This window comes from Fusarium graminearum, chromosome 1 (genome assembly GCF_000240135.3).
Source record: "Fusarium graminearum PH-1 chromosome 1, whole genome shotgun sequence".
NCBI classification, from domain to species: domain Eukaryota; kingdom Fungi; phylum Ascomycota; class Sordariomycetes; order Hypocreales; family Nectriaceae; genus Fusarium; species Fusarium graminearum.
In genome coordinates, this window is record NC_026474.1 from 2,935,945 (window position 1) to 2,958,489 (window position 22,545).

A 22,545-nucleotide genomic window follows, 5' to 3' on the forward strand; every position below is an offset into this window, starting at 1 on the left:
CAGAAGACAAAGAGAGGCGATCACCAAACGGTCACCCCCCGGCATCTCTCGGGAATCGGATGCGGGGGAGACCCAGACGACGGTAGTAAACGTCTTGTAGTGGGCCAATCGCGCCATGGCATGATGAGGTGATGGGTAATCTGTAATAACTACTTATTCGCAGTAGTAGGTAACAAGAGAAAGATACCAAGTTATTCATTCATTATCGACAGTTACAACATTTATTCAGTTTCAAAGTTTGCTTATTCGTCTTGAATCGTGAATCGAAATGTCATTCACGTCGATTCCTATCCTGGACTTGGCTGCGGCCCAGGATCCAGCTACGAAGCCTCAGTTTCTAACGGAACTTCGCCATGCACTGATGGAAGTCGGCTTCTTGTATCTCAAGAACGTCGGTATCGAGGATGAATTGTTTCAAAAGGTTATTCAACTTGGAAAAGGCTTCTTTGATATTCCCGAACAAGAGAAGTGAGTGATGATGCACTTATCCCATTCTCTGCTATTCCTGCATGCTAATCACTCAACTCACTTGTCTAGACTTAAGATTGAGATGAAGAATGCGCCCTCGTTTCTTGGCTACTCACGTCTCTCGGCAGAAATTACAGCTGGAGAGGTCGACCACCGAGAGCAAATCGATCTCTCTACAGAGCATCCAGTCCCTGAGCCCGGAGCTCCTTTATATCGTAACCTACTGGCGCCCAACCAGTGGCCGTCCGAGGACTCATTGCCCGAGTTTCGCAACGTCTACACAGAGTACATGGAGCGCATGGGCAAGATCTCAATCCAATTCACTTCTCTCATCGCTGAGGCTATTGAGCTTCCCAGCGATGCCTTCAACAAGTACTTTGACGAGGATCAGCAGCACAAGCTCAAGATCGTCAAGTATCCCGACGCCAAGGAGCTCGGCATCCAAGGCGATGCGCAAGGTCAGGGTGTAGGTCCTCACAAGGATAGCATGCTCTCTAGCTATCTCCTCCAAGCCACTTCGCACAAAGGTCTTCAGGTGCAAAACGTCCGTGGCGAGTGGATAGACTGCGAGCCCATCCCAGGAACGCTCGTTGTGGCTATCGGCCAGGGTCTCGAGGCACTTACACAGGGCGTCTGCGTCTCAACGACACATCGCGTGCTCTCCCCAGCGGCAGGATCAGGCGCACGCTTCTCGATCCCCTTCTTCCAGGGTGTGCGCATGAGCGCTGAATTCGAGGATCTCGAGAAAGTCGGCGTCGGTCTCGTACCCGAAGAAGTGAGGGAGCAGCGACGCCAGATTGTAGAACGCAACGGCGGACGCATTGATGATGTCGAGTTTACGTTCCGTGCCGGTGGTGTGTCAAAGACTCTTGGCGAGGCGACGCTGAGGAATCGTGTAAAGAGCCATCCTGATGTTGGAGAGCGCTGGTATCCTGATATTCTGGCGAGTATCCGAGAGGAGCAAGCCAAGGCGAAGCAGCAAAAGGAATCTACGGTGCCAGCCGTGGAAGTGCCCCCAAAGGCTGTGGAGGCTCATTAAGTTGATAGCAAGACACGGAGGGGCAAGATAGCAGCAGGTATGTGTAAAAAAAGAACTGTATAAAGTTATCATGAGTCCCTGCCAGTCATCTAAACTTGTCTCATCTCCCCATGTTCTCGTGCAGGGCCATCACGCCACAGTACGCCTCGCTTCGCTAAATGCTTTCCATTTTCACTTTTCTTTTTCTTCTCTCTTCCTCTTTATCCCGGTTCCTTTTCTCGTTATCATTGTCTCAGGTCAAAGCGGCTCTCCAGCGTGGTCGATTTACTCCTGGTAGGTAGGGAAGCAGTCGGCAATGGTCTTGCTGTGCTTGTTCTCGGCGTGCTCTTTCAGACTGGAAGTAAAGCAAGTTAGTTGAGTGATCAGCGGGGAAGAAGTGGAGGGCATACGCAGGGGCCTTTGTGGTCTTGAGGAAGGTAGATTTGCAGATCTGGCACTGAATGTCGCAAGCCTTTTCGTTCTACGCATGTCACATGTTAGCAGACAAGACTAGAAACAAAGCTGTTTGTTGTCTACTTACCACCTTGAGCTGAGACTTGGCAGTGTTCTTGTCCTTAGCAGCGCGCTCGCGCTTCTGTTGAGCCTTGGCACCCTGTATTGTAGCATGTCAGCACAATGGCCACTGACAGTGACAGTGTCTTGGAAAGGATAAATGAGTGTTCAGCTTACGTTACCCATGTTTGTGATTTAGTTTGGTTGAAAGAAGATAGAAGAGGGTGTGCTGTAGTAGACTAGATAGAAACTGGCGGTGTTGAGGATTCAAAGTGTGTGTAAGTTTAAAGAGGATGCAGGATGAATGGGATGGGATTTTGTCCTGTCCTGCACGGGAAAAACGGAAACTCTTTGTCCCCTCTCACTATCGCCCTTTCGGGCACGCCGTTATCTTTGCGTTCAGCAATTGGGCTGGTTTATTTTTGTTTACCTACAACTTTTTCACCCGCTTTGCTTCGCTTCGTTAGTCCATTTCAGGGTCTCGACCGTTCCAGAAAACCATGACCCCATAGTTAGTGACAGTAATCTACAGGGTCCATTAACTGGGGCAGCTAGTAAGTTACCGTTTAATACAGTCAGACAGATTCATCGACTGGCAACAGGATAGAGATTGGATCTACATATGTATGTGCTGGCAAAGCACCTCAAGACACATCATCTCTTATATCTCCCAGCTAGCAGTTAGACAGTCTACTGGGTAGTAGAAAAGTTGATCCTCTAGATAAGTCTTAGGGTACAGAAATAAATAGCCTAAAGAGTATATAGTTTAAGCATTATAAGTTGACCTACTGATTCCATCCCTTATTCTGATACCCTGAGGACAGACAGTTCCTTAACTTGTACTGTTCTTGGTGGTTGGTATAACTTTAAACAAAATATTGCTTCTTAACTTGTACGTTACAGGGATGAATGCCATCACCAAACCAAAACAGACGAATAACATCAAAGCAAATGACCCGTAATAGGCTCACACGGCAATTCTCAGTAAGCACTGAGCAAAGTTTGTTGGCTTCCCCGATTTTCGCTAAATATAACATACATAGTAGATAATAGCCTTGAATGAAATCTAATAGTGATCTAACATCCGTGTAAGCGGCGGGTATAGTAACACAGAACCCGGCCAGTTTAGCAGCAATCGAGCTGACTGACCTCCAACTTGACCCTATCAAATACGTCGACTCCATGAAGTAAGCTCCTCCATGCGGCTCACAGTCTGCCTTGCTTCCTTAGAATACCTCCGTATCTAAGCGGGGACAATCTTCTTGGTTGCTTACCATTCTAACTAGTCCAAGTCTGTATAATGGTGCAAAGGGTAACTACTAACACGATGTTCCTATACTCAAATCGTCCAAGAGAAATTCACCTGGCTGGACAGATAGCCAATATCTGGCATGGACAATGACGCTACGTTCTGATAATACTGCACACCTTCGCGCATAGATATCCGAGTCCCTTTCAACTTCTTATTTTGACGAATAGGCGATAGCTCTAGGGCTGCAGTGCCAACTCAAGCCAGGGTTGATTATCTTATTCTGCACATAGATCCTCCGTATCTAGTTCGATGTAAGCGGAGACATACTTAGCGCTGGCCTGCCATGCGTAAACATATAAAGGCAGCCACGAAGCTCTGTGCTATGTTCCTTTCTTCATTCAACTACCTCACCATCTTGCCTTCCTTCTCATATAAACATGACTCGAAACAAGTTCTCCTCCCTGCGTGACCAACTTGTCCAAGGAAAACTCCTACTCCCAGGAGATGAAGGATATGACCAAAGTCTCGAAAGATGGAGTCGCACTTGTGTCAAGCCTGCTGTAAGTCGATGCATCGCTGTTATATTCTACACAACTCACTCTTTTGTAGGCTGCTGTAGCCCAACCCAGGACTGCTGAAGAAGTCAGTGCCGTTGTCAAGTTCGCAACTTCGAACGGGATCAAGTTTAATGTTAAAGGAGGCGGCCACAGTTCCTCGCAGACATCCAGCTCTCCGTCACCCGAGGGCATGGTCCTAGATCTGTCTCTCATGCGTGATGTCTCGGTTGATGCCGACGCACAAACCATCACTTATGCGGGAGGCTGCTTGTGGAAAGACGTGGATGATGCCCTCTGGGCCAAAGGACTGGCTACCGTAGGAGGAACAGTCTCCCATACCGGCGTCGGCGGTCTCACCCTTCATGGAGGCTATGGTGTCTTGAGTGGACTCCATGGACTGGCCATCGATAACATGATTGCGTGTCAGGTTGTTTTGGCAGATGGAAGCATCGTGACTGCATCAGCCTCAGAGAACCCGGATCTCTTCTGGGCACTTAGAGGTGCCGGTAGCAGCTTTGGTGTTGTGACACAGTTCACCAGCAAAGCACACCCGCAAGGAGACATCTGGGGAGGTATGGTCTTGTTCTCCCCGGATAAACTTCCAGCTATCATTGATTTCACAAACACATGGGGAGCTACCAATGATGGTAGACAGATCCTCCTTGTTGCATTTGGACATGCTCCTCCTGGCCCAGACCCCAATGCGCCCAGACCCCCTGTTGTCGTTGTGCGAATGGCTCAGGTCGGGGATAACCCATCCGAAGAAGGACCCAAATACTTTGCCCCAATCTTGGAAATGGAAGCATTGATGCAGGAGATCGGGCCCATGCCTTATCCTGTAATTAACCAGGTTGCAGACGGCCAGGTGATGCACGGAAGCCGGTACTTATTTGGTGGTTCCAACTTCACACTTCCCATGAAGCTCTCTACCGCCGAGACGATACGCAATCGCTTCCATGAGTTCACTGAGCGCACGCCAGACGCTACCGAATCCGTGGTGTTGATTGAATGTATACCGAACCAAAAGATCAGGGAGATTCCTGTCGAGTCAACGGCCTTCAACTCGCGTGGCAAGTACTTCATCATAGGATTCATGTACAAGTATGAGGATGAGAGTCTTGATACGGAGATTCGCCAGTTCAACCGTACTTTCCAAACTGAGGTTCGCAAGTTGGGATACAACGACGAAACCCTCGCGGATGGCATTGGCAATTACCTTAACTATGCCAACACTGGAAACATTTCGGCTGAGGAAGCATTTGGGTCGCATTCAAAGCGATTGGTGACTTTGAAGAAGAAATATGATCCTGAAAATGTCTTTGACAAACTGTGGAAATTGGTTGGCAAAGTTGAAGACAACTGGATTGCTTGATGCAGATAGAATTTTATTATAGGTGCAACAAATTTCAAATCTACAGTTCTTCTTCTTCTGAAATTATAGCAAGAATTGCCAAAGTACGCGCTTGCCTGTGTAGAATGGCAATTTCTACTTGCCCAGACTTGGTTATTGTAGAAGGAAGTTGCCATCGCGCACCGTGCGAGTCTCTTTCCTTCTTTCGCGTCGCGTTTGAAATTGCACTTAACTCACCATTTACACTCTACAACTACACTATCCCTCAATTTCTCATGGTTGCTTTAAGAAACCTTCTGCTTCAACCTTATAGAACAATCGTTGAATACGGAATAAGACGAGTCACATTTCTTGTATCCTCATCTCGGACACTTCTCAGAATCAAGCGTCCTTTTACCGTGTGCAATCAATACCACAGAATGGCATCCTCGCCAACCAATGTCTCAGCCAACAAAGTCAGTCTTGATGAATTCAATCAATTGCTTGCGCGGTATCCGTCTGTTCTACAAAGAATCTCCGATGAAAAGGGTGGTAGGTTGACTCCTTGATACGCACTGTAGCCGATATTCCATCAGAAACCAGGCTGATAGTAGTTGTCCATCGTGATAGTAAAAAACGGCCAAAAGTCACTCGAGGTACTCGATGAATTTCGGTACATCGAGGCATTGGATAACTTTGATGCCGGTAAAAGAATCCGCCCAATGACACTTGACGACATCAAGACCCTTGTTGAATGGAAGTTGTAAGTCTGAGCCTGCGCTCCCATTCTCAGACGGGGTTGCTGCACCATGTCGTGACTATCTGTTAACGAATGATCAGGCATCATGGAAAATTTCGGCCAACACTTATGAAACTGGTCTCGTCTAATGATCCGGATGGTGCCCAAGATGTTATCAAGCAAGCTCTTGAAATCTACGACGAAAAGGCAGACACTGTGGCGACTCTAGATGTGTTAACCAGGCTTCGAGGCATTGGCCCCGCAACGGCATCTTTACTCTTAGCTGTCCATGATGCAAGTCGGGTCATCTTCTTTGCCGACGAGGCTTTCTGGTGGTTATGCTGCAGCGGCAAGCAGAGCCCTATCAAGTATAATGCTAAGGAGTATCGCATGCTATGCTCCGAAGTTGACGACTTGCGGAATAGGCTTGCCGTGAAAGCAAGTGACATAGAAAAGGTTGCATATGTCTTGATGAAGCAACCGGAGCAAACGGAGCAATCGCATGATGCTGCACCTGTCAAGAAGGAGAAAGAGAGCGCATTGTCGACGGCAACAGCGCCGGCAAAGAAGAGGAAGGCCGTTTCAAAAGAGTCTAAGAAGGTGGACGAGGCCATCAAAGAGCAGCCTTCACTCCGTCGATCGAAACGTGTCAAGTCCTAGCTAGCTCTACATGAACTAGCGCGCTCATAACTCGGCGGCGTCCTGCCTTCACATGCACATACAAAGTTATCGGGTGCAGGGTTGCCAGATCCAACCTGTCGGATTACACAGCTGGTCACTACACGACAGCACGCCCTAAGCTGACCGAGGCAATCGAGACGACATATCTTGAAGGATCGGATACTCGGGCCGTGATGGCGTCAATGCCCGAAGAATAACAAGCTCGCAACCGAAGAATTTCCGCCACACGACTGGTTCGCATGTTGAAATGAACGGCGACTCAGTAGTCAATGAATTCGCCGTGAAGTGGTAACGGGCCATGTAGGCTGTGTGTATAAAAGCCGTACACCTCACGAATAGAATATGTCGAGGTTCCCTCTCAAGTGGCAATTAAAAGTGGCCTCTGTCATTTGAAAGAATAGTCAATTTCGTTTCTTATCTCCTGCAATATACACATGGTTAAACTGGCTCACAGCGGTTCAGTGCGACTTACTTTCTCCGATACCCACCTACATACATCTACAAGCTTCAAGACATGGCACCAAAGGGTCACCAACATGGACCTTCAAGCAGCATGTTTGCTCAGACTACTGAGCCCATACCCCTGCCTAGCCGGTTCGCCCGGATCAAGAAGGATCTCATTGAGGGTAGACAAGATCAAATCAAGGCCGCCTGGACAAGACTACTGCTAGAATTAAAGAACGAAATCGACATCATTGCCAAGGCGGGCCCCGATATCTATCCTTCCATCGACTTTGAACATCTCAAAAATCCTTCAGTGACGAATGCCTTCTCTTCCGCACTCAAGGACCGCGGTGTCGCAGTGGTTAGGAACGTGATACCCCGTAATCTAGCTGCAGAATGGAAGGCAGAAACGGAAGCTCATTTGGAACATCCCCGAGCTCGACGGCTTCCAACCCATGATCCTCATCTTTATGGTGTCTATTGGTCTCCCGGGCAAATCAAAGCTCGAGCACACCAGAACATTGTCTACACCCAACGTTTCTTGATGAACCTATGGCACTCGTCCGACCCAAAAGCACTTGTGAGCCCCAACTTTCCTGTCAGCTATGCCGACCGCGTGAGAATCAGAACACCAGAGGATGAAACATGTTCCCTCAGCGTTTATGTCGACGGAGGGAGCGTGGAGCGTTGGGAACCCGATGGATATGGTTCAGCTGCGACGTATCAACCCATTTTTGACGGCCGCTGGGAAGACTGGGAGCCGTGGGAGAGCAGCACTCGACTGAAGGTGACGAGTGATTTATACAACGGTGATGGGTCTTGCAGCATGTTCCGCATGTTCCAGGGCTGGGTTGCTTTGAGTGATGTTCCTTTCGGCCAAGGCACATTGCTATTGTGCCCGATGATTCGCCTTACAACTGCATACCTTCTCCTCCGACCCTTTTTTGTCCCCAGAGACTCTTCGCTCTCAGGTCCAGACTTTCTTGTACCAGAGAACTGGATCCTTGAGGAACCACCTTCATCCGTGATCCAAGGTGCATTGCCGTCATACACGCAAGAGCTCAACAAAGCTCTGCATCCTCACCTCCAACTCAACCGCAGCATGATTCCAATTCCAAAGCTTGAACCAGGAGACTATCTTGTCTGGCATCCGGATGCTGTCTATGCTCTTGACCGTCGTCGCCGCCCAGATACACCTGTCACGACGATTGTATATCTTCCAGCTTGTCCTTTGACTCAGACGAATGCACTCTACTTGGCACACCAGCGCAAGGGATTTTTACATGGCGAACCAGGACCCGATTTCACTGGAGCCCTTACTGGTGATGTAGCTATAGGAGGTGAGCAGGCTATACGAGAAGTGGGCGAAGCAGGAGGTGTGGATGGTATGCGGGCCATGGGCCTTCTGCCATGGGATGAAGATGAAGCCAAAGACGATACTGAGTACGCTGTGTTAGAGATGGCCAATGGTGTTTTGTTTCCCGAAAAGTACGACATAGGCTATTAAATCGCTCGTTGATAGGAATATGGCCCTAGTAGTAATGATAATTCATTTGGATTGACATACTCGCATCACTTATAGAGGTAGCCAAAGAAATATGGTCTGAATAGTGAGGTTTTGCATACGCCAGACCCTGGTGACTGAGAACACCATGACGGCCGATCCAACATCACAGTTCTATAAATATGAAAATTCGAATACAATCTCAAATGGTTGATCATCCTATACACGTCCGATTGCCAGCTTTGCGCCTGTGCTTGACCTCGAAACCGATATACCCGTTATTTTACATCTTCCACTTCTTTTGGTGGGGGATTCTGTTCTTTGTGAGCACCCTGACAGGCACAGACATCATCCATAACTCTCAACCCAGTCAAGCTGACAATAAGCTGTCGACATTTACTGAGTGGGCGGGTATCTTTTAGTAGTAATAGCGTATCGTGGTACACTTCTTAGATGCCCTTCCTGCCCTCACCGGTCTGCTGAGTAGCAGCGTACTTGTCGCTGAGCTCGTCGTAGCTCTTGTGGAGCTGTTCGCTTTGCTTCTTGAGGGTCTTGAGGTCCTGTTCCTTAAGCTCGAGCTCCTTTCGGAGACGGGCGAGCTCACCGGGCTTACCGGCGGCAGCAAGCTTCTCAGCCTCCTTAGTGTTGTCCTTGGTACCCTCGTAAGAGCGGACCTTGTCCTCGAGACGCATCACCTCGATGATCATAACGTAGGTACGGTTAAGGATGAGCGAAAGGAAGAGGGTGAAGCCGCAAAGGTACATGTTGCGTTGCGAGTAGAACTTGCGGGCCTGGACTTCGAGACGCTCGTGACCCATAACGGCAGCACTGTAAGCGAGAGTAAAAGTCAGTAACGTAGCCAATTGTAACGGTGCTGTTGCGTGGGGTAAACATACCCTCCACCATGCTTAGCCTGTTCAGAGGCAGCGGCGAGCTCGAGCTGGACACGGTAGACACGGTTCACGCTGTCAACAAAGAGGATCAATATAAAGATGAAGGTAATCTTCATCCAATACTGAATCTTGGCGACGACGGGGTTCTCGGAAATAAAGCTGTTGCTGCTGTTAGCGTGGTACTACGCGTGGAGGGAAAACTTGGTGATAACGCACGTGAAGATCTTTCGCCTGACGCCGAAGGGCATGGGGAAGATCAAGAGCACGAACATGCCCATCTCGAAGACGAGAAGCATAAAGACCTGTTTGCCACAGTTAGCGACTCCATTACTGAAAAGATTGAAGCTCCGTGCCGCGATGTGGGCAACATACGAGAGTGTAGTAGAGCGTCATGGTGACGGTGGTAGCTGACGAGGGGTAAACAGCTAAAAAGTGGTTTCGTGTGCGAGAATTGAGAAGCTCAGAGGGAGCTTTCTTAAGGGTCGAGTTCGTGAGGTGTTGAGGGGATATCAGGAGAGGAAAATCAAATGATTGCAAGGGGAAAGAAAAGCTCTCCGGTTGCGAGGTGTTCGTATTTGTAGGAGGGAGGACGAATGGCAAAGGTGGTCAGTTTGGACCTGAACCTGGCAAAAGCTGGGAAAGCTGTTCACGTACGCTACTTCCCTCTTCCGAATCGACAACGTCATCGCCTGTGGCTGGAGGCTACTGGCCGCTAATAGTGGTATGTGGGGCACGAGCACGCTTTAATACTAGTGCAGATCTACCCGTGTTATTCAGTTATGAAAGACGACACAACACTTTGCACTATCAAAACATTTAGATACTTCAAAGACTACTATTCATACCTAATTGCGGAAGAAATAGGTGTTGCCTATTTTCTTCAAGGACGAGAATTCTCGACCGTCGTATTATATCACATGGTTATCTCTCTTTTTATCTGATACTTTAACCCCCCGAACTATCCCTCGCCCAATCCAGAAATCCAAATCCTGGTTCGAGCTAGCGGAAACATATACCGTTAAAGTCTATCTTGAAAACGATGCCAGGCCTATTATTCAAGCTTCTCTGCCCAAATTACTGACTGGCGCTCATCCAATCTCCATCATCTCTCAACTTGGCTGGCAGCCGGCGATTCCTCGCGACTCTATCGATGCGCGAACGAACCACGACGTCTTGGTCATCGTCGTCGTCGTCGTCATCATCATTATCATCGTCCTCGTTGTCTTCCTCCAACTGACTTCGGAGCCCCTTGTATTCATCAACAGGTTCCTTTGTGAGCGTCACATCTTCCATGCTATCATTAATTTCCTCAGACTGTGGTCGTAGTGGCACAATCGGGCGCACGATCGTGTCTGGCACCACGATTTGTTTCTGCGTTTGCTCCTCCTTTTGCTCTGTTCCATCTGTTCCCTCCGACACCGATACCGACACCGACAACCTAGTCGTCGCGGTCTTCGGGGCTGAAGTGGCTGAAGTGGCCGAAGTGGCATTCCGGGGATATTTTCTAGGTCGACCACTGCCAGGTCTGGCTCCTCCTCTTTTGCCTCGAGTTTTGACAACTGCACGAGGTTTGCCACTTTGATCCGAGACACCTGCCTTTACAGCCTGTCGCGGACGTTTTCGAAACCTGGGTGCCGATGACTTGCCAGTTCCATAATCTGACTCTCCATCGGATGGTGTCTCCAGGAGAGATGCATCTGTTCCGGTAGGATGATACTCCTCCTCTTCCGAGTCATCGTCGAGGGCGCCCTTCTTACGTTTGCGCAACGGCTTTGGGGTGAATCCAAGTGTCGCCGTCAAATCCTCTTCGTACAGGGCTTCTTGGGCCTTCTTCCCCTTTCCAGGCTTCTTCTTGTCCGTCTTTGGGGCCTTTCTGGCGACTCCTTCTCCGTTGGGGCGTCGTGTTCGCTTCTTACCCTCGCCCGACTTCCCTCCCGTCTTATGGTCGAGCAGCTTCTTTGTCAGGTTAGGGAAGTTCTCTCCATAGTTGAAGAAGAGCTCTTCTCCAGCTGCGATATCGCGCATAGCTGTAAACTTGATTCGGTACTCCCCATTGACGTAGAGAATACGAGGCGTGATGTTGCAGCCGCGTTTGTCACTCTCCGAGGCGTGGTTGATGTAACGACTCAAGTTGCCGTACGTGGCAGCGTCCACCCAGATGCCTTCATTTTCCAAAAGGGTGAAAACGTAGGAAATGTTGGATTCTTCATCGAATACATCACCACGCCTGGCTTCTCGTCGTACACCCTCATCATGAGTAATCAACTCTCCGACATACTCGATGATAAAGTCATCCTGAGCGATAGGCTCAACCGTGAAAAGTCCATACCCAACACCTTCGAGTTGACTCTGACCTAAAGCGAGGCCTTTTGCTTGGCCACGCTGAAGGGGGCAGTTCTGGCACCCAGTAGAATGAAGAACTTCGTCATCCGCATTCTCAGGATCAGCCCTATCCAGTACACCACATGTCCCACAAACATCCGGATCACACTCGCGGTTCAGCTGTACACAAATACATGGCCTGTCCTTTTGTTTACTGAGACATGTTCTTCCCTGCGAGTGGCAGGCACAGCCAGTGAACTTGTAAGCGCAGCTTTCCACGGTACATCCACAAAACTTTTCGCAGAGAACGCTCTGCTGAACGCAAATACAACTTTCCAGGGTACAAGGGCCTTCGTGAGAGCAGTGCTCGGAAAGCTCGCGCTTCTGATGCTCGTGAGTTTTGGTGTGATTCTCCCAATCTCCAATTAGCGCTTTCTTGAAGCGATCGTACCAGTTGACTGTTCGTATTTGCAATTTGCTTGCTGGTTCCAGTGGGGGTAGGGATACATTCATCCGCTCATATTCATTGAAAACACCACTGCAATCGCGGTCAAGGAGTTGAGCAACCAAACAGAAGGGGTCTTTCTTGACCTTGCTGTGGTCGGTTGTTGCGACGGCGCTACGCAAGACGTACTGTTCTTCTTCATTCCAGGGTCGCTGAACCGAGCAAGCCTCGGGGCGAGGCGACGACTGATAGCAGTTCCGTTTGCAAAGGCGTGAGTGGCCATTCATCATATCCTTATCCTCATAAGGTATGCGCCGTCTCCGCTTGAGAGTTTCTGAAAGGCGAGGAAGCATCGAAAGGGTGCGTTTGCAATTCTGCGCGTCATACTCACCATGTTCGCAAGAATGACTAAAACAAATAAGACAACCGAGAATTGAATAAGTACCCAACCAGTACTCGATGGCCTCATGTTCGTTTTGTTTCTGCGAACTAGAAACGTCCTTTGCTGTGGGTTTTGTTTCCATAATGCTATCAACTGATTCATCTAAAAGAAGAACATCGCGAAGCTCAATTTGCTTGTTTAGGGGTTGGCCCTGATGGAAGACGCGGTGGAATGCTTCGGTAAATATATCGGCAGCTCTGTTTGCCCCGGGCGGGGTTGTTGATCCAGCTGGGCGATGCGAATTCAGGATGTCCGACTTTTGTCTGGGCGTGATTGCATTGTCGGGTTCGCGACTTGCCATGTAGCGGATAAGGGTTGATTTGTCGCAGCCAGGTAATGAAAGCTTGTCCAGCCAGCTCTCCAGGTAGAGAAGGACGGTCGAGGCAAATTCGGAGCGAACAGTTATACGAACCTTTTCTTCGCGGCTCATGGGTTTGAAGCCGGATTTGCGATCAATGTCCTCCAATTCCTGTAGCCATAAGTTGTATTTGTACTCTTCCGAGGTCTCAAGATCCCTCAAGTGGGGTACAAATGTCAGCATCGTGTTGGGCGTGAGAATATTCTTTTTGATTTCCACATGGTGAAAACGATACCGCGGCACACGCTCTTCATCCGTTTGAATTCGCACAACGCTGTGATGATCCTCCCGTTTATTGTTCTTGGGTTTAGTGTGCTCCTTTTGAAAAAAAAATGTTAATGCTGCGGAGATGGATTTAGTTTGTCATTACATACTTTGGATTTGATTTTCATCGTTTCGCCCTTCTTGGCCGGCATAGACTTGCTGGTGAGTCCGGCGAAGAGATTGGCGCCAGTAAGACTGCGTCGCTCTGTAGGGTGCGTAGATTCAATAATGTAAGAAGTCATGCGGCTGTGGCCATTTTTGATATCCTGGCGATATTCAACCAACTTTTTAGCGAGAGACGCAACATCCCATTCGGGTTTCCTGGGCGTTTGATATTTAGGAGACGTGGGCTTGGGTTCTTGTGCTGATGTGTCCATATCTTGTTCAAGTGTCGGCGTCACCTGACGAGATACCACGTTGGAAGCTGCCACTTTAGACAGCCTTGCCATGCTGTGGGCATCGTCGAGGGCAGCAATTACTTGGGTCACTTTCTGCTCAACCTTGAGTACGGGAGGCGATGGACGTGGCAGCTCAGTGGAAGGCTGCTTATCCTGGATGGCGGTGATGGAAGCTGAGGCTCGATTTATCTTGGGCGGGCTGACAGGTGCATGGGTTGATGATGGATGTCGCTCAATAGCAAAGTTGGGGGCAAAACGCGCCTGGGTAGTAGTAGTGTCTGTGGGACGGACAGGCGGCGGCGGCGATGATCTTTGAAGATTGCCAGATCTGTCACTGTCATCGTCCACAGTCAAGTCGATGTGCGTGATGTTCTTCGCGTTGATGGAGATGACAGATTGTGAAGCCATGGCTGCGGCTAATTGATGGCTTTGCCTCAAAGTTTAAGTAAGGTACGACGAATAGTGAGTTAGTAAGGTAGGTGCAGGACTGCAGTTGTCAAGGTTTTCCTTAGGATTGCCCCTCTCTTTGGCTCGCAACTACCACCATTCTGCAAAGAAACAATTGCTTTGAAAGACAGTTAGAAAGAGCAGAACGAAAGAGAGACTGTTGCGGCCTGCAGTTTGCAATCTCGTTGTGGTGGGTAGCACCTTTGTAGGTAAGCCAGGGGATGAACGAAACAAAGAAACACGACTTCGTCTAGCCAGAGAGACGCGTGTGGACAGATTAAAAGTTGGATTTGGCAAGGAGAAGCAATAGCCGGAACGAGAAGCGCAAATTGAAGCGTATTAACCAGTGAATCCAGTAGATCGTTGCGCTGCAGCGTATATGCCAGATTGTGCACAACTAAATCTATATCATTTGGTGGCCGTTGTGTTGTCGTTGAAATCCGAGACGAAACGAAAGATGAATGAATGAATGTTAGACACACGCGTTGAGAGGAGACTGCAGGGGATGTTGACAGGGGAGCGCGCTCACTAATCGACATTAGCGTCCTTCGATTGGTCCTGGGGCCTGAAGATTCAAGAATTCCCCTGTCCTCAATTGAAGTTGATTGAGTATAATACTACCTACATGCCTCTGTCTATATAAACAAGTTGACACTGAATAGTGACTATTTCAAACTTGACTCTATTGTCAGCAATTGGACATGTTTATATAACTATCTGTCGGTCATGGAGTTTAGGTAACTCATGTGTAAAGTCAACGGATATATCATATCAGTGAGCTGGCCAATATCCAAGAAAGTTGAATGCAATTGCAAAATTGCAAATTACATGCTAAACAATACTAACAGTTCAATCATCACCTTCGTTTGATTTCACTTGGCTTGTACTGCTGTTCGTCCTGAGTTTCGTAGTATAGATGCTCGTCTAAGTCGCCAAGTCTGTCTCACGTGAGCGTCGGGATTGCCGGATGCTCTTATTATCGCTACTACTACGGTAGGTACTCCAACTCTTGCGAATTATAGACAATAATTGATGTAATGTTGGAGTTATTTGTCTTGACTTGTGCGATACAGAAAATAACATCAGTATTTTCAATGAAACTTGAAGACATTAAAAGGGTTTGGGGATAGTCATTAGTATCAACTCAGCAATTATTTATGGTGACTTCACTTTACTTATCTCTATTTGTATGTCTGCCAAGAGCCCAAGACTATGAGGTGGCGAGTCATCCAAGAAGGGTGCCCTTAACAGTACGGTATCAGCAGTTCAACAATAAAAAAAATAGAGTTCCAAGTAAGGCCACAAGGCTGCCTCATCAATCACAAAACTCTATATCAGCCCAAGACTATACCTAAGATTCAACCAGCACATCGAGAGACTAGTCGTTCAACTACACTCAACCGGTTTGAACACACGGTAGGGTTGTCACGGAGTTGCGTCTACAAAAACCTTTAAGTCGGAGGAAAAGAGAATATCCCAGATTTCTGGACCGTCTATCCGTCGGATGCCTCTTGAAGATCTGCTCAACTACTAACGGAGCAGATCCTGTTTCACGACGACATCTAAACGGAACTAACCAAACCAAACAAACATGTGAAAAGTCCTTGAGGTAATTTAACTTGGCCAGATCGAACAATACCCCTTGTTTGTTGATCTTTCCGGACTGGAGACTGCCGAACGATCGTTCAGTCTAAAAACCACTTCAGCCTCCCTCTAACCAGTAAACATGTCAAGAACCCCAAGACTTATGCCGCGATATCGTCATTTTTCATCTGAGAGACTCACTAGCGCAGGACTGGTTCCTACCGAAGCTTGGTGGGCATCAACCGCATCCGGGATGGGTCAGTCAATTCAAGGGGGGTCTCCTCCGGATGCACGGGCGAGTCAGGATTCTTGGCGTCTGATTAGAATGATAGAGAGCAAAATGCAAGACGTAGACCTGAGACACGGTTTGACGTAAGGTAGCAGTACCTCGAAGAATGTTATGATCACCAGGGGCTGCGTTGTATACAGTACACTAATTGTTAGCGCCCGTCTGTATCGTACATCCTCATTACCGTCCAATTCAGACGCGGGTGGAGTGGATGACGTCGTTCTCAGCTCCCCCATAAAGCCGTGACGATCTTGTTCTCCGCAGCAACACACATGCTGCAGCACTACCAAGCATTGCCCAGTTTCTTGGACTCCCTCATATAACGTTCCCAGCTTCCCGGCCACGATCTTTCTTTGTGATTTTCCCGAACATCCATCTTTATCCTTGCTTCTCAGCTCTATTAATCCCCACCCAATCCCGATATCATTTATCCCCTGCCTGTCCTTGCTGGACCCTTCACTTGTCAGCTCCACCGCTTGTCGCTCGTCGCATTTTCACTATCATCATGCATCGCACTTATTCTATGCGCCAAACCCGGGCGCCTACTGCCTCTCAGCTTCAGGTACGTGGTACTCATACTAGTCATGCTGATTCAATAACGAGTATGCTAACACGGGACGTAGAACCCCCCACCACCTCCCTCATCCACAAAGTCCGGTCGCCTGTTCAAGGGCAGCTTCGGTACGCTGATCCTCCCACCATAACGGCTTGCAAAATACTAACAACATCTCTACGCAGGTCATGCCCTTCGTCGCAATGCAGGCGGCGCCTTTGGCCCCGACCTCGCCAAGAAGCTCTCCACCCTAGTCAAGATGGAGAAGAACGTGATGCGAAGCTTGGAGACCGTTGCCCGTGAGCGAATGGAAGTTGCTGTATGTTTGACAAATTCCACTTACACTAGATGGCGCAACTAACTTTTATAGCAACAATTGTCTATTTGGGGTGAGGCTGGAGATGAGGACGTTTCCGACGTTACCGACAAGCTCGGCGTTTTGGTGTACGAGATCGGTGAGCTCGAGGACCAATACGTCGATCGATACGACCAATACCGAGTTACTATGAAGAGCATCCGTAATATTGAAGCCTCGGTTCAGCCCAGCCGTGACCGTAAGGATCATCCGAGATTCGGCCCATATGCATCTACTGACATCGACAACAGGCAAACAGAAGATCACTGATCAGATTGCTCAGCTCAAGTACAAGGAGCCTCAATCTCCCAAGATTGTTGTTCTCGAGCAGGAGCTCGTTCGAGCTGAGGCCGAGTCTCTCGTTGCAGAGGCCCAGCTTTCCAACATTACACGCGAGAAGGTCAAGGCAGCCTACACTTACCAGTTCGATGCTCTCCGCGAGCACTGCGAGAAGGTCGCCATTATCGCTGGCTACGGAAAGCACCTGCTCGAGCTTATCGACGACACTCCCGTTACACCTGGTGAAACCCGACAGGCCTACGATGGCTATGAGGCTAGCAAGGCCATTATCCAAGACTGTGAGGATGCTCTCACCAGCTGGGTCTCTTCCAATGCCGTCGTTTCTTCCAAGCTGTCCACCCGTGCCCGCACATTGTCTCAGCGACGCCGAAACAACATCCGCACTAGGGGTGAGGGACACGACCTCTCTGGCCAAGACATGCCTCTGAACGACGGTAGCTCCTGGACAGCTCGCGACCGCGACCTCGATAGCGAAGAGGAAGAGGAAGACGAGGATGCTCGCGGCTCCATCCTGGACAGCGACGGCGGTCTGAACGGCGAGTCCCGCGGACGCCCACAGGAAGCTGTTGTCGCATAGAACGTGCGCATGATCGATGTGGCCAAAGTGAATATTGAAGATGAAGTAATTACAGAAACGCGATCTTGGTGGCACAAGGCGTTGACGGTAACTTAATGCTGGAGGTTGCAAAAGAGCTGTTCTGGTTGGGTACAATAACTTTCTTTTGCGATAGCCTTAGTGTACTTTTAACGATTAATATTATGTTTGTATTCGTTATCATCACATGAAACCACCGTCCCGCACCTGACTCGCAAACTGCTCAACTTCCATCTTGGCAATGTGATGGCCGGGTATGACAACTAAACCCAAGTAACGAGAGGTCATGTCAACTTTAACAGATGCCCCGTCTGCTTCCTCAACTGCCTTTTCACGCTCCCTTGATGATGGCTGGCGATATTCATACGTGTGAGAAAGGACAATATTCCTATCCTTCAAGTTATTTGTTAGTAAACAATTCGTCAATTCTTCGCGAGAAGCTATAGGGTATTGAGAGGCAAAGACTCACAGGGTCGGTGCATTTTAGGGATCCCCAGAACAACCGGCCATCCGACGTGTACACCCGGAGATTCTTGTTCAAAATTGTCGCAAGATATTGCCGAGCCGAATCTGGATTCATTTTGGCTTAGGGAACGGCTTGATAATTCGTTGACCAGGATTGCGAGGACTGCCTTGGATGAGAGCATGGGGAATGTTAGGCTCATTGATTTGGAACCTAGGATAGAAAATGGGTATTCTGGGGCGTAATAATAATCCGCTCCTGTAAAGTGAGTCTACGAGCTGCTTGGTTCTAAAGGACTGCTAAAGTAAAACAGGAAACCTCAGGTTGTCCTTTTTAAGAACTATGATCCTACGAAGCTCTACGTACTGAAATATTGGCACCGACTCATATGAAATCCATAATGAAACCTCATAAGGTGATATATCCAATTAAGACTCGATATTTATGAGTGCAAGGTAACTTCTCCTTCTGTCTTCCAGTGGAAGGATGGACGCTAAAGCCTGCCCGCGGATTAGTGGCGGCAGGCCCCACGCTGACGTTATTCGCTTCAAGTCCATTCCGCCGCAGGCAGACGTGAATTCGATTCATCCTTTGCGCAACACAATATTGAAATCTTCACACTCCTCCTTATAATAATTAGTTGTGGACAAGCAGGACTGTTAACTCATCTCGAATCTAGTCAGATCATGACCATCAATTTCACCGAACGAGGGCGCATCCCTTGAGTATTAGGCATTGTGCCTCCTGACACGGGCTTGATCGATTCACGGTCATAGCCCAACATGGGTGTGAACGGTCTCTGGACAGTTGTGCAGCCATGCGCTCGACCGACGAACCTCGCGACTCTGAATCGCAAGCGGCTTGCAGTAGATGCCTCGATTTGGATCTACCAATTCCTCAAAGCTGTACGCGACAAGGAAGGGAATGCCTTGCGCAATTCGCATGTCGTTGGTTTCTTTCGTCGCATATGCAAGCTCCTATGGTTCGGAATCCTACCAGTTTTTGTCTTTGATGGCGGGGCCCCCGTACTCAAGCGACAGACCATCCAACATCGAAAGCAGAGACGTGAAGGTCGTCGCGAAGATGCTGTTCGGACCGCTGGCAAGCTCTTAGCTGTGCAGATGCAGCGAATCGCGGAAGAGGACCAAGATCGCAGGCGAAGAGACCGAGAACGTGATGTATCGGCCAGGGAGGAGCAGCAACAGGAGGTTATTCCTGAAGCTAGCCAGCTTGTCTACGATGACGAGGCTCTCATGTCACAACACGAACGACAAAAGGGCAGGTCATTTCGAAAGCAAGATGCCTACCATCTGCCCGATCTTGACGGGGGCGGTATCGCAGCAATGGGGAAGCCTGAGGATCCAAGAATCATGAGTGTAGAGGAGCTGGAAGAATACGCGCGACAGTTTCACGAAGGAGAGGACATCAATCTTTACGACTTTAGTAAAATTGATTTCGATGGCGAGTTTTTCAAAAGCCTCCCTGCCGCGGATCGATACAACATTCTGAACGCAGCAAGACTCCGAAGTCGACTGAGAATGGGCCTTAGTAAGGAACAGCTGGAAGAAATGTTCCCAGATCGCATGGCATTTTCCAAATTTCAAATTGACAGAGTCAAGGAGCGCAACCACCTCACTCAGCGTCTCATGTACGAAGTGGGCATGACTGGTACCGATCTCACTCTTGGGGTCAATGCAAGAGTTGCTGGTGAGAAGAATCGCGAGTATATTCTTGTGAAGAATGATGGTGCAGAAGGAGGATGGGCACTGGGTGTGGTTAGCAGGGATAAGGATGTTGGAGAAGCACATAAGCCTATTGACGTCGACGCTATTCAAGTTCAATACCAGTCCAAAGAAGAAGAAGAAGATGAGGATGAGGATTTTGAGGATGTCCCTATCGAAGGTCTCAACCGATTGCCAAAACCTTCTGCCGCACAGGTAGCTAGCTATCAAGCAGCCCAAGACGCAGCAACACGGCGTCGACAATTTTACGGCGGCCATCGGAAAGAATCAACCGCCCAGGAAGAGGGATCCCTCTTTGTAGGTGGTAATGTCGAAAGCACAGATGATCTGTTTCAACAACCACCTGAAGACCCGCTACAGGCCGATGAGGAGGATGATCTCAACCGCGCAATCGCCATGTCACTCCAAAAACAGCATGGTGTTGGAGAGGAGTCAGAAAAAGAGGATGATTTCGAAGATGTCCCTATCGAAGCACCAAAATGGACACAAAAGTCTGTTGAGTCTCAAAAACCCATCACAGCCAAGGGTGGCTCCATGATCGCCCATGTCGTCAACAACCGAGCAAGCGCTGCTGTACCCAAGCGACAAGAGCGCAGTGCCGCCGACGACAGCGATAGCGATGAGGACATGCAGACGGTGCTCGCAAAGGCAAGGATGCAGAAGAAGCCGCAGCTGAAACCGAAGGCAAAATTCGTACCTGTCGTTGAAAACAAGAAGAACCCATTTGACGGCCCATTGCCATTCGCCAAGCTTGATTGGCGCTCTTCTGTGTTTGGAAAGAAGCAAACCAATGTAGCCGGACCAAGCAGGGAAGCCGAAGTTACAGATAAAACCCCAGCCTCAAAGGACGATGAAGAAGACGACATGGCTGGTGGCTTTGAGAGAGAGGCAGTGGACGAGAATGCACCCAAGCCCTTGCCGCCATGGATGGTAGATGACACAGATATCCGAGAGTCGCTCAAGAAGCAGAAGGACGCAGAACGTGAGATCAATAATGCAGACAGGCAGGCAGCCGAGGAAGAGCAAATGCTTTATCGCCGGAAAATGCAGGACCAGCTGATTCATATCGACTCTTCATCAGACGATGATAGTGACGTTGAGGTTCTTGACAAAGCCCCGTCACCTAAGAAGGTATCGCAAAATGAGACGAATGTCGCCGACGTCGACGAGCCTGAAGCCATAAAGCAAGCTTCGCCCCGATCTGAAAAGCCAGAGCTTGTTTCAGAAGAAGCCTCGGAGGAAATCACAGAGCCCATATCCCTGCCTGGAGCTGAAGGGCTTGCAGACCGTACTCTGGTAGACCCAGCTGACCCTCTGGCGGAAGAAAACAAAGATAAATCAGAGAAATCAGAGTCACCTGAACCGGAATTTGAGGACGTGGTGCCTACCAACGTAGTGGCTGAAGTCGCAGCGGAGAAGAGTCCTACGCCCATTTTTGAAGAACTTCCTTCTGTTAGCACACCCTTGGCAAACGATGAGGGTCAGCAGCCTGACCTCGAAGATGATGGTCTCTTTGACGACGTAGAGTATGACGAATTCAGCGACCCTGGTGATGAAGAGCTCATGGCATCACTGGCCGAAGAATCTGAAGAGCATGCCCGTTTTGCCAGTGAGCTGAACAACAAGACAGCCGAGCAGAACAAAGAGGACTATGAAAGAGAACTACGTGCTCTTCGAACTCAGCAGAAGAAAGACCGCCGAGATGCCGATGAGGTGACCCAAGTTATGATCACAGAGTGCCAAGCTCTGCTCCGATTGTTTGGTATCCCTTATATCACGGCTCCCATGGAAGCCGAAGCACAATGCGCCGAGCTGGTTAACCTTGGGCTCGTCGATGGCATCGTGACGGATGATTCAGATACCTTCTTATTTGGCGGCACACGAGTCTACAAGAACATGTTTAACAGCAACAAATTTGTAGAGTGTTATCTGGTGAGCGACATTGAGAAAGAGTTATCCTTGACCCGCGACCAACTTATCTCGCTTGCTCATCTACTCGGCTCTGATTATACCGAAGGACTACCTGGAGTAGGTCCAGTTACAGCAGTGGAGATCCTCTCCGAGTTCCCTGGTAGATCTGGGCTGGAGAACTTTCGCGAATGGTGGAAATCGGTACAGTCACAAACGCGGCCTAAGGATGCCGATGTTTCGACTCCCTTCCGCAAGAAGTTTCGAAAGTCGCAAGGCACCAAGCTCTTTCTACCGCCGAGCTTCCCTAGCCCGGCTGTCAACGATGCTTACCTTCACCCAGAGGTTGATGACAGCAATGAGGACTTTCAGTGGGGTGTACCGGACGTGGAGGGACTACGACAATTTTTAATGGCTACTATTGGTTGGAGCAAGGAGCGTACGGACGAAGTCCTCGTACCGGTCATCAAAGACATGAACAAGCGAGACCGCGAAGGTACGCAGAGTAACATTACGAGGTTCTTTGGAGGCAGTGTCGGAGTGGGAGCCAAGGATGCATTCGCGCCGAGGCAGAAAGCCCAGGGTAGCAAGCGCATGGCGGCTGCCGTAGACCGTCTACGAGCGAATGTTGCAGGAGAGGAGCCACAGAGTTCTACAAACGGCGGGAAGCGAAAGAGAGGA

The 22,545-nt window shown here is 49.1% G+C and overlaps 10 protein-coding genes across 10 annotated transcripts in view; 6 read left to right on the top strand and 4 right to left on the bottom strand.

Moving 5' to 3' along the window:
• Positions 1-268: 268 nt before the first annotated feature.
• Positions 269-1,507, top strand: FGSG_00893 (uncharacterized protein; the record flags this gene model as incomplete). Its single annotated transcript, XM_011318325.1, has 2 exons — positions 269-468; positions 538-1,507. The coding sequence occupies 2 exons, from the start codon at positions 269-271 to the stop codon at positions 1,505-1,507; spliced, it is 1,170 nt and encodes a 389-aa protein (XP_011316627.1).
• A 43-nt stretch (positions 1,508-1,550) lies between these two features.
• Positions 1,551-2,185, bottom strand: FGSG_00894 (uncharacterized protein; the record flags this gene model as incomplete). The annotated part of the gene is made up of 4 exons (XM_011318326.1): positions 1,551-1,841; positions 1,897-1,967; positions 2,028-2,099; positions 2,177-2,185. The coding sequence occupies 4 exons, from the start codon at positions 2,183-2,185 to the stop codon at positions 1,772-1,774; spliced, it is 222 nt and encodes a 73-aa protein (XP_011316628.1). The 3' UTR covers positions 1,551-1,771.
• A 1,503-nt stretch (positions 2,186-3,688) lies between these two features.
• FGSG_00895 (uncharacterized protein) lies at positions 3,689-5,180 on the top strand (the record flags this gene model as incomplete). Its single annotated transcript, XM_011318327.1, has 2 exons — positions 3,689-3,811; positions 3,861-5,180. The coding sequence occupies 2 exons, from the start codon at positions 3,689-3,691 to the stop codon at positions 5,178-5,180; spliced, it is 1,443 nt and encodes a 480-aa protein (XP_011316629.1).
• A 398-nt stretch (positions 5,181-5,578) lies between these two features.
• FGSG_00896 (uncharacterized protein) lies at positions 5,579-6,537 on the top strand (the record flags this gene model as incomplete). The annotated part of the gene is made up of 3 exons (XM_011318328.1): positions 5,579-5,690; positions 5,769-5,901; positions 5,979-6,537. The coding sequence occupies 3 exons, from the start codon at positions 5,579-5,581 to the stop codon at positions 6,535-6,537; spliced, it is 804 nt and encodes a 267-aa protein (XP_011316630.1).
• A 535-nt stretch (positions 6,538-7,072) lies between these two features.
• On the top strand, positions 7,073-8,509 carry FGSG_00897 (uncharacterized protein; the record flags this gene model as incomplete). The annotated part of the gene is made up of 1 exon (XM_011318329.1): positions 7,073-8,509. The coding sequence occupies one exon, from the start codon at positions 7,073-7,075 to the stop codon at positions 8,507-8,509; it is 1,437 nt and encodes a 478-aa protein (XP_011316631.1).
• A 26-nt stretch (positions 8,510-8,535) lies between these two features.
• FGSG_00898 (uncharacterized protein) lies at positions 8,536-9,912 on the bottom strand. The gene is made up of 4 exons (XM_011318330.1): positions 9,772-9,912; positions 9,616-9,701; positions 9,403-9,558; positions 8,536-9,334 (listed from the first exon to the last, which is right to left on the bottom strand). Exons 1-4 carry the CDS (start codon positions 9,790-9,792, stop codon positions 8,956-8,958), a joined length of 642 nt encoding a protein of 213 aa, XP_011316632.1. The 5' UTR covers positions 9,793-9,912; the 3' UTR covers positions 8,536-8,955.
• A 542-nt stretch (positions 9,913-10,454) lies between these two features.
• Positions 10,455-14,036, bottom strand: FGSG_00899 (uncharacterized protein; the record flags this gene model as incomplete). Its single annotated transcript, XM_011318331.1, has 4 exons — positions 10,455-11,901; positions 12,173-12,203; positions 12,356-13,077; positions 13,341-14,036. 4 exons carry the CDS (start codon positions 14,034-14,036, stop codon positions 10,474-10,476), a joined length of 2,877 nt encoding a protein of 958 aa, XP_011316633.1. The 3' UTR covers positions 10,455-10,473.
• A 2,252-nt stretch (positions 14,037-16,288) lies between these two features.
• FGSG_00900 (uncharacterized protein) lies at positions 16,289-17,938 on the top strand. Its single transcript, XM_011318332.1, has 5 exons — positions 16,289-16,510; positions 16,572-16,629; positions 16,687-16,820; positions 16,872-17,055; positions 17,108-17,938. The coding sequence occupies exons 1-5, from the start codon at positions 16,454-16,456 to the stop codon at positions 17,731-17,733; spliced, it is 1,059 nt and encodes a 352-aa protein (XP_011316634.1). The 5' UTR covers positions 16,289-16,453; the 3' UTR covers positions 17,734-17,938.
• Positions 17,935-18,331, bottom strand: FGSG_00901 (uncharacterized protein; the record flags this gene model as incomplete). The annotated part of the gene is made up of 2 exons (XM_011318333.1): positions 17,935-18,144; positions 18,221-18,331. The coding sequence occupies 2 exons, from the start codon at positions 18,329-18,331 to the stop codon at positions 17,935-17,937; spliced, it is 321 nt and encodes a 106-aa protein (XP_011316635.1).
• Positions 18,332-18,996: 665 nt separating this feature from the next.
• Positions 18,997-22,545, top strand: part of FGSG_11856 (DNA-repair protein rad13) — a gene marked incomplete at both ends in the record, with an annotated part of 3,965 nt that continues 416 nt past the window's right edge. Inside the window, one exon of the mRNA XM_011318334.1 lies at positions 18,997-22,360. Coding sequence (XP_011316636.1) covers positions 18,997-22,360 — 3,364 coding nt within the window. The remainder of the gene's footprint in view (positions 22,361-22,545) is intronic.

Coding starts and splice junctions, on each gene's coding strand:
- FGSG_00898 (XM_011318330.1), bottom strand. CDS start 9,792: ATGACGCTCTACTACACTCTC. Junction 9,702..9,771: donor TGACGCTCTACTACACTCTC/GTATGTTGCCCA, acceptor TGTGGCAAACAG/GTCTTTATGCTTCTCGTCTT. Junction 9,559..9,615: donor GTCAGGCGAAAGATCTTCAC/GTGCGTTATCAC, acceptor CAGCAGCAACAG/CTTTATTTCCGAGAACCCCG.
- FGSG_00900 (XM_011318332.1), top strand. CDS start 16,454: ATGCATCGCACTTATTCTATGCGCCAAACCCGGGCGCCTACTGCCTCT. Junction 16,511..16,571: donor CTACTGCCTCTCAGCTTCAG/GTACGTGGTACT, acceptor CACGGGACGTAG/AACCCCCCACCACCTCCCTC. Junction 16,821..16,871: donor GTGAGCGAATGGAAGTTGCT/GTATGTTTGACA, acceptor TAACTTTTATAG/CAACAATTGTCTATTTGGGG.